At 35.7% G+C, this 13,387-nt stretch overlaps 1 protein-coding gene across 1 annotated transcript in view; it reads left to right on the forward strand.

Moving 5' to 3' along the window:
• Positions 1 to 353: 353 nt before the first annotated feature.
• Positions 354 to 13,387, forward strand: part of TTC6 (tetratricopeptide repeat domain 6) — a 41,344-nt gene continuing 28,310 nt past the window's right edge. Inside the window, exons 1-8 of the mRNA XM_054716561.1 lie at positions 354 to 500; positions 2,973 to 3,055; positions 3,959 to 4,035; positions 4,451 to 4,611; positions 7,323 to 7,457; positions 8,623 to 8,772; positions 9,583 to 9,723; positions 10,960 to 11,073. Coding sequence (XP_054572536.1) covers positions 474 to 500; positions 2,973 to 3,055; positions 3,959 to 4,035; positions 4,451 to 4,611; positions 7,323 to 7,457; positions 8,623 to 8,772; positions 9,583 to 9,723; positions 10,960 to 11,073 — 888 coding nt within the window. The 5' untranslated portion in view covers positions 354 to 473. The remainder of the gene's footprint in view (positions 501 to 2,972; positions 3,056 to 3,958; positions 4,036 to 4,450; positions 4,612 to 7,322; positions 7,458 to 8,622; positions 8,773 to 9,582; positions 9,724 to 10,959; positions 11,074 to 13,387) is intronic.

Below are 13,387 nucleotides of genomic sequence, written 5' to 3' on the forward strand. Positions count from 1 at the left end.
CTCACTGAGCCACCTGCTGAGGGCCCAGAAACTTTTGAATTGAGGAAAACTGAGCTTGTAATTCAAGATAAATCAAGATTAAATCCAGGAAGAGTAAAGTACTGCTAAGTCAGACCTCAGGAATTCTGTTCCTGGCCCAAACGCAGCAAATGTTCACTCCCTGCTAAGGATTTTATAAAGATGTTTATAATTTCTAAGAGAGAGGGTTTAGTTAACTTACTTTGCTTTAGTAAAGCATTAAAAGAAACCTGCTATAAATAGATGTATTTAATTAGGTTCATTCATAATTGAAGAACAGTAAAGTAATTAAAATGTCTAACAAGAGTTTGCTTTCTCGTTTTTTTTTTAGAACTGTTACTTTGGCTTATATAAATATTGGCATCATAGATCTGCTACACTTAGATAACTACACTGACGCCACTTGGTATTTTTCTGAGGCTCTTAAACTTGATCCTTCATATATTCAAAGCTATATGTGTCTAGCAGAAACTTACAATAAGGTATTTAAGGTTTGAGAACCTTGATTTTTTAAAAAGTTTTAAATTTCTGGATATTTGTTCAATATAATTTAAAATATGTTAATGTGTTTTTTCAGATAATTGCAGTGGCTAATGCATTTATAAGCAATAAACATTAAGTAGATATCGTTAACTATAATTGCCCAGTTATAAAGACTGTATTGATGAGGTATGACTTTTTGTCTTTCATTTTCTTCTTAAAAAATACATTTTTTCCCTAATTACAAAAGCAACATATATTTGTTGCATATAATACTTTTACTTGTATATAGTCACAGATAAATTTAAAACTACCGATGATTTCATTCTTTAGGGTTAACTGCTATTAACATTTGGGAGCCTATCAGTTGTGTGTGTGTGTGTGTGTGTGTGTGTGTGTGTGTGTGTGTGTGTGTGTGAGAGATGGGTTTGTGGAATGGAATTTGTGCATAAAATGGGATCCTACTCACTCATGCTTTCCTTTAGATTTCGTTTAGATTTATATATCATTTGAATTTAAAAATGTAGCATATCCTTTATGTAACAAATTCAAACAATACAATAAACAGGAAGTCTTAGCTGACTCCAACCATATCTGATTTTCTGGAGAGAAACTCTGTTGTCTCTGCCTTTCAAAATAGATATCCCTTTCCACTACTCCACCACTAACCAAGACCCTGTCATTTCTCATTAGGACTATTGCAGTAGCCTTCTGGTCTTCTTGCTTCTGTTCTTTACTCCTTTATGATGGATTTTCAACACAGCAGCCATAGTGATCCTGTTAAAACATGCCAGATTATGTCACTTCTTTGCCCAGAAACCTTCAATAGCTTCCCTTTGCACTCAGAATAAAAGCCAAATCCTGCAAAAGCCAAAGAAAGATCTGCAAGAGTCCATGTGAATTGGCTCAACACTTTTTTGCTCTTGTCTCCTACAAATCCATTAGTCACACTTGTTTCCATCAGATTAGGCAGATTATGGTGTAGGGGTGAGGGAGGGGGGAGCCACAGAAACAAAACACCAACCCACCCCACAAAAACAAACATAAAACTCCACTTCGAAATCACTATTAAAATAAGTTTTTTTTATTTGTTTTTTTCTTCCTCACACTGCCTCTCCTAGGAGATTTGGCTAGAGGCTCCGGTCTCCAGTGTCTACATCTCAGGACCCAGTGAGACTAGAATCCCATTCAGAGCTCTTACCTTCCTGATGATAGAGGTGGAAGACCCAGGGCAGGTTAGGGTTAGTGCGGTCCCCAGGGAAAGTTTGCTCTTGACTCCTGCTGGGAAAGGGATGGACATTCTTGTGGTGTGTGGTCCTTTTGCTTGCCTACATGTTGTTGGAGCTGAAGGCTTCTGAAATTTCTTTTGAGTGCACTTAGAAACCAAAGCCCCAGCATCATGTCAGGGTATAAAGACATGCATTCAAAAACTCTTTGTTCTGAGGAGGCAAAAATTCCTGCACAGTAGTGAATAAATTATGTTGTATTTACACAGAATATTATGTAGTCAATAAAAAAACAACTAGAACTATATCATATGGTGTAAGACGACGACTAGGTTTGGGTAGTAAGCATGTGATGTAATATACGGATGATGTACTATAGAATTGTACACTTGAAACCTTTATAATGCTATTAACCAATGTTACACCAATAAATTTAATTTAAAAAAGAATATCAGCTGACTGGTATAAGAAAAGCAAGATTCAGAAAGGAGTATAAAGTATGTACAATATAATTCAATGTAAATGAAACAATCACAAATCAAACCGTTTGCATATAGAAGAATACATATGCCTACTGTGTGGGCTCAGCCTCCAGGGTGAAGCTAATCTAAGGCTGTCTGGAGAAGTCCAACCCCAGGTCAGCTCATAAAGATCAGAGAGTGAGCCTCCGTGTTTCCCAACCAGGGTTTCAATGTATAAATATTTACGGGTGGAACAGACATATGAATAGATGATTTAATACTTACACCAACCTGAGCAGGGTCAGCTTGAGAAGCAGCAGGCCTGAGTCCCACAGAAATTCTCCAGTTAATTTAAATACATCTCAAACTCGATCCTTTTCTTTTTACTTCTTTGTATCCCATTTGCTATGATAGCTCTTAAAAAATATATATTTTCATTGATTCCAGAAGGAGGAAGGGAGAAGGAAAGGGAGAAAGAAACATCAGTGATGGAGAGAATAATTAATCAGCTGCCTACTGCATGCGCCCTACCAAACGCAATGTACTTATATCTTTTGGTCATGTGCAACCCGGGCATGTGCCCTGAACAGGAATCAAACCATGACCTCCTGGTTCATGGGTTGATGCTCAACCACTGAGCCATACTGGCTGGGCTGCTATGATGATTCTTAAAAAAAAACATGTATTAGGAAATGTTTCTGCAAAACTTCTGTATTGAAGAATGGCAGGGGATAAACACCAGAAAGGAGTGTTATTATGAGCTAAGTTTCTGTTTATCCATCAACAGGTACATAAATTGCAAAAGGCAGTAAGAGAGATATCTCGTGCTATCCACCTTCAGCCAGATCGAATCGAGTTATATATAATAAGGTATTGGCATAGAAATCACATCTTCAAGTCCTCTCTTGATCCTTCCAGTGACCTCCTTTTACATTTAATCTTTCAGCGGTGGCCAAGACCCAACCACCAAGTCAGATGTAGTTATTGGTTTTGTTAAGCTTGAAGAAAATTTATAATATAAGATAACCAGATCTTTCCCTTTGCTCTATCCTTGCATCAAAACACAACTGTTTCATGTTTTAAATTATTTCAGGCCTCTCTACATTACTGGTTATATAATTATCACAGGACTCATGAAAGTAAGATAATATTTTGAACAATTATTTGATTATGTCCACAGAAGTACCAAATGTGAACCTCAGCTAATTCAGTGGGGAAAAAAAGTGACACATTGAATTGTATTTCAAATGCCATAGGCTTTTCTATAAAGAGACTCATTGAACATTATGAGTTATCACCCCAAAAAAAAAAATGTTATTGTCTCTAACTCAGGAAATGGATGTATAGATAGATATGGGAAAATGGACTAGAATAATGCTTTCTGATAAGGGCTTGCTTTGTTTTTAAACCCTTGAACCACATTTTAACAATTTATGTAATACTTTTCCACTTTTATGTACCTTGAACTGTGTTCATTTTTTATTAATTTCTTAGCAACAGAGTTTAACATTTTAAATACAGTAATTGCAAAAAGATTTGAGGTTTTTCTTCTTTCAGCTTCATATTTCCTAAATTGTTTTCTCATCACATCTCTAAGCTAATTGGTTCATTTAGACAATATAAAATGTTTATAATTTTCACATTGTTTTTATCATACATATGTAAGTATACATATATGTATTATAATTATAAAATTACAAGTAACTGGTTATAAGAAACTTTGTTGTGGAAAAATTTTCAAGCTTAGAATTAAAAAGGCATTATTTCTTCCAGAGGACAATATCTTCTTAGGATGAAATGTTATGACCTTGCAAAGTTCACTATTTACCAAGTAGCAGAAATGAACAAAGGTAAATATAATTAATGCAAAATTATAATGGCCTCAACTTAAAAGTAAACGCTTCTTTAAAATTTTTATGGTATTTGCAAAAGCTATGCATAGATAGCTTGAAGGGTTCACTTGAAAATCTAAGTTAGACTTTTGAAACTTTAAAAGTTCCATTTCATTTGCACATAATCAATTAGTAAAATGCTTCAAAACAGTGAATTTTGTGAGAGAGGTTATTATAGGAAATACCAGGCTTACACTTTTATTGTTTTTTGTTTGTGTTGGAATGTCTTACTGTTTGTTGATGGTGAATAGATTTTAGTATCATATTGATTTGTTAATTCATATTAAAAGATAGATCGTTGATCAAAATATTACATGTATTCTAAATCCTAGATACTTGACAAAGGTATTGATAAGCTTTCCTTTTATTTTAGGTCTCATTGAGTTGAGTCCTATACAGCAAGCACTCATTTATTCATTTTGTGAAAACCATGAGAAGGCCATTCAGGTGTTGGATGGGGCCACTTTGAATAGGCCTGAGATCAACATGATTATTCTATTAGCAAAAACCCAAATGAAGGCCAAGAGAAACAAGGTACAAAGTCTTGAATAATGCTTACTAAGGCTATTAATGGAATTTTAATATTTTGCTTAGAATGACTGCTTGCATATCTTTTTATAAAACAAAATTATATCATTTATTTATTGACTAGAGACCTGGTGCACAAAATTCGTGTACTTGGGGGTGTCCCTCATCCCAGCCTGCGCCCTCTCGCAGTCCAGGAGCCTTCGGGGGATGTCCTACTGATGGGCCTAAATTGTCAGTCGGACAACCTTAGCGCTGCTGTGGAGGCGGGAGAGGCTCCCGCCACTGCCGCTGCATTCGCCAGCCGTGAATCCAGCTCAGGGCTTCTGGCTGAGTGGCACTCCCCCTGTGGGAGCTTACTGACCACCAGGGGCAGCTCCTGCATTGAGCGTCTGTCCCCTGGTGGTCAGTGCACATCATAGCGACCAGTCGTTTCTCCGTTCAGTCGATTTGCATATTAGCCTTATATTATATAGGATTCTTTTGCTAATTAACATTGAGGTTGTTTCTTTTTATTATTTTTTCTCCTCTTAACCTTTTGCACTCGGATGTCGAGTGTGACTCGACACGGTTAGCATTAGAATAAAAGAATCGAGAAAAAAGCAAGCGAGTGCAAAGGGTTAAGAGTAGGGCTGCCCTAGCCAGTTTGGCTCAGTGGATAGAGCATAGGCCTTAGGACTGAAAGGTCCTTGGTTTGATTCCAGTCAAGGGCACACATACCTGGTTGCCAGCTCTTACAGGGCCCTGGTTGGGGCAACTGCGGGAGGCAACCAATAGTTGTGTCTCTCATATCAATGTTTCTGTCCTCTTCCCTTCCACTCTCTCTAAAAATCAATAGAAAAACATCCTTGGTGAGGATTAACAACAACAACAAAAAAGTAGGGTTACTAAAAATATTCTTTTTCCTGTCTTCTGTTAACACATGGAGTAGTTTGCCAGGATTTCCCAGGAGTGGAATTGTTGGTGTGTAGAGAATGTGAATGCCTAACTTTCAAGCTAATGACACATTGTTCCATAGGGTTGTATCAATTTATTCTCCCACCTGCAGTATGAAGGTCCTGCTAATCTGCATTTTCTACAATAATGGGTGTTGTCAAGTTTTATTTTTGTCAATTTGGAGGAGAAAGACCACTCCTGTGGTCTTAATTCACATTCCTCAGTTTGAGCACAGATGGAACTTTTTTATATATGTTTATTAGGCATTCGTATTTCCTAGTCTATCAATTTCCTATACACAATTTTTGTCTTTTTCCTATAAATTTTAGGCATTTAAAAACTAAATTCTGTTATTCTTGGTTGGCTGTATGTTTGATACATATCTTCTTGCAATTTGTGCCATTTATTTATTTATTTATTTATTTATTTATTTATTTTGTTGTGCCTTTTGGTGAAAATAAGTTCTTTTTTTTTTAAATATATTTTATTGATTTTTTTACAGAGAGGAAGAGAGAGGGATAGAGAGTTAGAAACATCGATGATAGAGAAACATCAATCAGCTGCCTCTTGCACATCGCACATCCCCTACTGGGGATGTGCCCGCAACCAAGGTACATGCCCTTGACCGGAATCGAACCTGGGATCTTTCAGTCCGCAGGCTGATGCTCTATCCATGAGCCAAACCGGTTTTGGCGAAAATAAGTTCTTAATTTTAATGTGGTTGAATATATCTATGTTTTATTTTGTTGTCATGACTTTAAAAAAATTGTTTAGGAATTTCTTCCCTACTCCAAGGTCATAAAGATAGCCCTGTATTTTCTTCTAAAAGTTTATAAGTTTCACTTTTTCCATTTAAGACTTTACCTTAAATATATATTTTGAGTATGAGACAGGATAAAATTTCAATTTTACCATAAATGGACACTTAGCATATCCAAGTTAAAGCTCACTATTTCTTTTGCAATGTAATAGAATTAATAAAATGGGCTAAAGGGTCACAGGTTTTTTTGTTTCTATATAGATGTACTTCAATTAGCTAATTTAAAAGACATTTCTATCTGAAAATCTGAATTTTTCTCATTAATGCCTTTCAAGTATTTTGTTTAAATGGGTTATTTTTTTATGTTAGTTTATTTTCTGGTGTCAATGGAACTCTATTAACAGCACAGCAGGACAAAACAAAGGTTGATTAAAACCACATCAGATATTATCATTGGAGATTTTCTACTACCTAAAACAGTGATGGGCAACCTTTTGAGCTTGGTGTGTCAAACTTCGCCAAAAAACTGAGCATAACTCGGGTAGTGTGTCACTTTGAGGAAAAAACTAACTCCAAGACTCTAGTCGCAAATGTTTCATCCTCGGCATGCGGCTGCGTGTCATCAGAAATGGCTACGTGTGTCAGTGCTGACACGCAGGTCATAGGTTCGCCATCACTGACCTAAAAGCTGCCCAGTATTCCTTTCAGGAAAATTATAGGAAATTGGTCATAAACTAGTCTACAACTTTAACTTTAATTTAAGACTACAAGAAAATAATCTTTAGAATTTAGGAAGTGTTGTTTCTTAAGTCCTCATGTAGAGCCTGCTTAAGCACTAGCTCTAGGATAGGCACCTCGTGGGACGTGCTGCGATCAGACAGGCAGTGGTCTTCTCGCTGTGTATGGACAAGATCTGTATGTGAGTAGGGCTATGTGCTCAGGATTCCTTTTAACGTTTAAGGTTGTCATGTTAAGTAAACAGTAGAAAGAAGCATTCTCAGCCCTCTCTCTCTTCACCCTGCAGGAAGCTATGAGACTGTTTAAAAAGGCGTTGGATGTCTGTTCTCATTCTGAGAGAGGATCAAATGTCTTAGAGGCGTCAGTGGACTGTCTGTATAACTTGGGTCTTTGTTACATGGATGAAGGCAACTTCCAAATGGTATTTTGTATATTTAGGAATTTAGGTTACTTGTGATTTTAGAAAATGCTTGCATTTAGTTCTATTTCTGAAGGTTACTTCTACAGGAAGTGACCAATACAGGAGACCAATGCTTCTTATAAGGCGTGGGTTGTTACAGACACTATGCATCCTACAATACCTACTGCATTGTTTTATTTACCCAACATGTTTGTTTTATTTGATGCTTATTTGTCAATAGTATTGTAAAGACTAATATATGTTTTTCACCAAAACAATCTAACTATAAGAAATTATTATAGCAAAATAATTTCATCACATTAATGTAAATTTACCTATTAAATTTAAGTACTTTAAATTGAGTGATTCATTCTAATGTAGAATAAATGGAAAATGATTAACACACTAATTTTTCTTAATGTCGACTAAAAATTCAAAGATTGAAACTGGTTATTTAGATAGCCAGGATATCATTGAAAACCAGTTGAGTCAATATTTACATACTTATCCAATATTTGGCTATTTTACAGAAGTCTCCATTTCAAAATTGTCCAATATGTAATTTCACAACTGTATCTTTACACACACACACACCATTCCTATCCTTATATTCATAGGAGTGGACAGTGTCTAAAATTTGCATCTCAAACCTTGAAACAGAGTTGCACTTGATTAGTTGTTCTATTAAGAAATTCTAATAAGATTAATTACAAATCTTTTCCATGCTTTTAGCCCTTTTGTTCAACCAGCATTAAAACTGACTTTGCCCTACAATGTTGGGGGAAATTTTGGAGTTCTATCATTCTGAAATTTCATAGCTACGCATCTGCTGTGAAATGTTTGGGCCCTCCTGGAAAACAAGTGTGCTGATTGTGACTTCTTTGAAGGAACACAATATGAAGAATAATGATTACATGTACACGCAAAATTATTGAAATCTAACAACTTGGACTATGCGGACATTAATCTGGGAATACGGGGCTAGTAAATTATAATACTAAACCTGACTTGTTAATAAATATTACTTTTGTTTGCTCCACAAGTTTCACTGGGAAAAATGTATTTAAAATGACCAGAAAAAGATGGAAAACTTTCAACAATGGCTATATACTATAATTTATTAGCATTATAAATTAATGAATTCTGCTTATTAAACCATTTGCTTTGTAACAATATGCTCTTCTAGGCTTTTGATTTTTTTACCAAAGCTGTGAAAATAAATCCCAGTTTTGCAGAAGGCTTCCATCAACGAGGGCTTTGTAAAATAAAACTCCACAAGGATAGCTCAATATTGGATTTTAATCGTGCAATTACCCTCAATCCAAAACATTACGAGGTATTTAAATGAACACTTCTGGTGATTTAGAGAGTGTGTTATAGATTTGCTAAAACGATTAAATCCTTCATATGTCATTGTTATTAGTTAACAACAATTGATTACTTATACCTACTTTTCATGTAATTGTTTTAATAATGCATATATCTGTATTTCCCTTTGAACTAAAAATATTATCTCCAACAGGGATAGTATATATGTAAGTGTCTTATAAATTATGATGTATATAAGTATTGTTAATATTTTAATGTATCTATTAATAATTATAATTTTATATACTATGTTATTAATTTTATTTACTTCTTGTTTTGCTATTGCATTTATTTCTTACTTTTAAGAGACTAAAGAGATAACACAAAATTTAATAGGTGAAGTTTTATTGGATCCTGATTTTAAAAGTCTATAAATTTTAAATATGGACCAAATATTAGATGTTTTTAGGGAAATACTATTAATGTTCTTAGATATATTATGGTAGTGGGATTGTACAAAAAAAATGTCTTCTTCATAGGAGATGCATACTGGAGAGCTGCGGTGAATTGTTACAATGTCTACAACATATTTTTTAACAGTTCAGGGAAAAGTAGATACAATAAATATTGCAAATATATTAATAATTATTTAATCTATGTGGTAGGTATATGGATGTTCATTGTACTATTTCAATTATTCTGTATGTTTGGAAAAAATCCTACATTTTATAACATCTTTGGGTGGTATAGATTTGTCCAAACTATCATATCTTTTGGTATAACTAATGCTTTTACTATAACACACATTCCTGTTTTCCTCTTCTCTTTCTCTGAAAAGGCATATTTAAACCGAGTAGCCTTCTACGGTTTGAAAGGCAGATACTCCAAAGCAATCTTGAACTGTAACGAGGCCATCAAAATTTATCCTCAGAGTGTGCGAGCTTACATCTACAGAGGCGTCCTCAAATACCACAACAGGGTAGGCGATTTCCCGTCTTGTTCACAGAAAACAGAGTGAGCGATGCTTGGATGCCAGTGGGGACGCACTTCCTTTTTCTAATCCGTGAGAGAAGAATCGACATAGTGTTCAGGGCAGAGCTGCATGGGACACCTTCCACTTCCACAGTACATCAAAAGGCTTACAAAATAGTGGGGGTTTTTTTGGACATTCACATTTTAAATAACACATTATTTAGAAAGTAACATATTATTCATTGTAAAGAATTTGGAAGATACAAAGAGGGAATAAAGAAGACTAAAGTCACCTATTATCTCACCATCAACTGAAAATTTCTGAGAGCATTTGGTGTATTTGCATTGTCTTTTTTTTTTTCTAATAATATATGGAATATATTTTCCAAAGTGGGATTATGCTACTTACTTTGTGTTGTGCCCTGCTTCTCACACTTAACCTTTGAAGATACCATTTTCAATGACTGAATAATATTCTATCATAGTTTATTTTTTACCACTTGATGGTTGGACATTTGGGTTTTTAATTTTTTTCACTATTTTACACATTACAGTTACTAGTATACACACTGAGAACACAGTCATTGCTTGAATTTATAGTTGATTCCTAAAGAGAAGTTAGTAGGTCAAAAGGTGTGAGTAGCAGCACTGATATCCGATACTTCATGAATACTTTATTTTTCCTGCTTTTCTTTTCTGAACTTTTTTTGTAGCTATTTCATATGAAATATTTTGCAAATAATGCCTTAAAGCAAAGGTAAGACCTTGTATTATGTATTAATTCCATGAAAATTACTATCTATAGAAATGGATGACACAAGGTATCAGAGAAGCATCAAAGAGGAAGCAAAAGAGACTGTAGGTAGAAAACATGACGGTTATGGGATCTGAGTATGAATGACAGAAGCACGCAAGCTCTGGTGAATGTTTGCTGGAGGAACATGACTTGCTTCTCCTTTACCAATAAGAAGTGTAATTTTCTCAACATTGGCAATAAGATAATCATCTAAATTAAAATTCTTTATATATTTAATTTTATTTGCAAGTAACAGAAACTATAATAATAATTCCTACCAAGAGATTTTCTTAATTAACTTGGTGAAAGATGAGCTTGATTGTCTTAATATCACAGATGCTGCACGTAGTGTTCCAAAAAGTCTGATAGAATCAATAATTTCTTTTACAATTAAATGTCAGTCCATTGTGACTAACCCTTCTCACCTAATTATTTTTTCCTTTGTAGACTTATAAGCTAGCGATTACAGATTTAACTACCGCTATCAACATGGACAAAAACAGTTATGTAGCATTTTATAACAGAGCATTGTGTTACACCAAGATAGGTGAACTTCAGATGGTAAGATGACCATTTTAGTAAACAAAATGTTAAAGTATTTGTAAACATACGTAAAGCACGTGTAAAATATTTTTTATTATATCTGTTGTAATTTTGAAAAATAATTCTTGTGGAAATATGCACACACACACACACACACACACACACACACACCTTGAGAACCCAAAGAAACATTTCAAAGGACATTATTATTTTTGTTAGTGTTCACAAGATTGTCTTATACAATCTCAGCAATGTCACACGAAAAATTGATTTTATAATGTTTACAAAAGCATTTGAAGACATATATAAATTAAAATACATTACATAATTCTCATTAGGGTAAATGTTTCTACTCATACACTTGTGGACGAAAGGAGCCACATGCTAACCTGACAAGCTCAGGGGAGGTCTGCGTGGCAGTCTTGCAAACTCAGAGACCTGGAATAACCACAAAGGATGGTTTGAAAATTAAATATTTAACTACAGACAGGTTATAGTGGGCAGTCATTCCTAAGCTGATATCTTCCCTGACAAAGATCAACTTAGATCTTCTTTACTGAGCCCATTTGCCTTTTTGCCTCTGAGATAACATATCTGTGAGATGTCTGGGTAACTTGTAACTTCCTTTCTACCCCGAACCCCTCAGGGCACAACAAATGGCACCGGGACATTCCCTCATTGTTATTGTTATCAAGTTAATTGTCAACTGTTAATTACGTTAAAGTATCCTGTATCCATCTCTGTAAGAGAAGCACATGTCCATCATTTCACTTTTCACCCAATCCCAGAGGTTTCCCCGCTTTGCTTTGTCCCACCTCCCTAATCTGTCACCAATGGATTTCAAGTAACTCACCTATGTCCCTTTCCTTTGATTTCAATGTATAAATATAGATGTAACCCTGCATTCTCCGGAGCATTATCTCATTGAGGTTCTGCTTCCCGGCATATGTCGACAGTTTGGCTCAAATAAACTCACTAAAATTCTTTACAGGTTTCAATGGTTTTTTTTCCGTTAACACACTGTTTGCAGTATTTTTAAGTAGCGATTGTTAGCAATATTGTTGCTTCAGAATTTGCTGAGGTATTTTTTGCACAGTGTTCAGGCCACAGATGCAGCAGTTTTGAGTGATGGTTTCCAGTTATGGGGACCAGTGACCAGTGACCAGTACTGCAATCCTTTTTCTCTATTTGTCCTCGATTGCTACCTGTGCAAGCCATTTTTTAGATTTTCTAATCTTTCTCCTCTTTCTCCTTTCTTTGTCTGATTGGTCTTTTTCCAGTCAAGATTCCTCACTGGGAAGCAGCTAGTCTGTGGTCTTCTTAGTGCTATGACCCTCTGGTTTCCCTTCCTCTGTTGTCCTCTTGTCTCCCCTCCTTATTTCTATCCAGGTCCACCGTCAACGAGGCATTCCTTTAATAGACGACATCACATGCCTGCTGTTGCACATGCTCCCCAATGTCCTGGAAGCGTGGGCAGTCAAATCTGTTTAAAACATTTAGAGATTTTGGAATTTATTTGCTATGGAAGGAAGTTGAGAAACATTGTTTCTCAAAGGATGTAGAATTCCTGGTAACCAGAGGATCGGGTTTCCTCCAGAACCATTGGCAAATGAATAATTTTTAACAAAGGGGTTGTTAAGATTATAGGACTAATTAAGGGCTCATTTATCAGAGTAACCTGCACAGCAGGTGTCTTTGATGACTTCCTCCCCACCCCCATTCCTGCCTTTTCTGGGTAACTCTGAAGCCACAAACAATGGGCTGGGTGGGGGCAGGGACCTCCCATTTTTGTTATCTCTGATAGGTAACAGAGCCCCACACTCTGAATAAAGAAAATGAAAAAACTACCTAAATAGAGACCTAACTACTAGAATAAATCATCTTGGCTATTTTGGAGCTGCCATGTACCCAACCCATTTCATTCAGACACTCATTTTACAGATGAGGAAATGGACGCTGGGAGAGGTTAGAATCACATCCACCTCACACAGGGAGTAAGGGCCTGTGCTGCTGTTCACAGGTTTGTTTGCTTCTGGCTAACAGTCTGTAGGCGGCTTTGGAAAAACGTTTGACCTCCAGCAGGAGGAACGGATGCCATTTAACAGTGTCGCCTCCTCCCTTTTTGTCTACCTCCTCCCTTCATGTCTACCTCCACCCGTTTTTCAGCATTGCTGCCAACACTACACTCACTGAGAAAACCCAAGTCTCTTTCTGCAGAAAATGCACTTAGACATTCTCTTAAGATATGGTTTCATAAAAATTAAGAACAGGTGAGTTCTGATTCCTATCACCTTCATAAAAGTAGTAACAGTTACCACTTACTTAGAGCTAA

This window comes from Eptesicus fuscus, chromosome 5 (assembly GCF_027574615.1).
Source record: "Eptesicus fuscus isolate TK198812 chromosome 5, DD_ASM_mEF_20220401, whole genome shotgun sequence".
Lineage (NCBI taxonomy): Eukaryota > Metazoa > Chordata > Mammalia > Chiroptera > Vespertilionidae > Eptesicus > Eptesicus fuscus.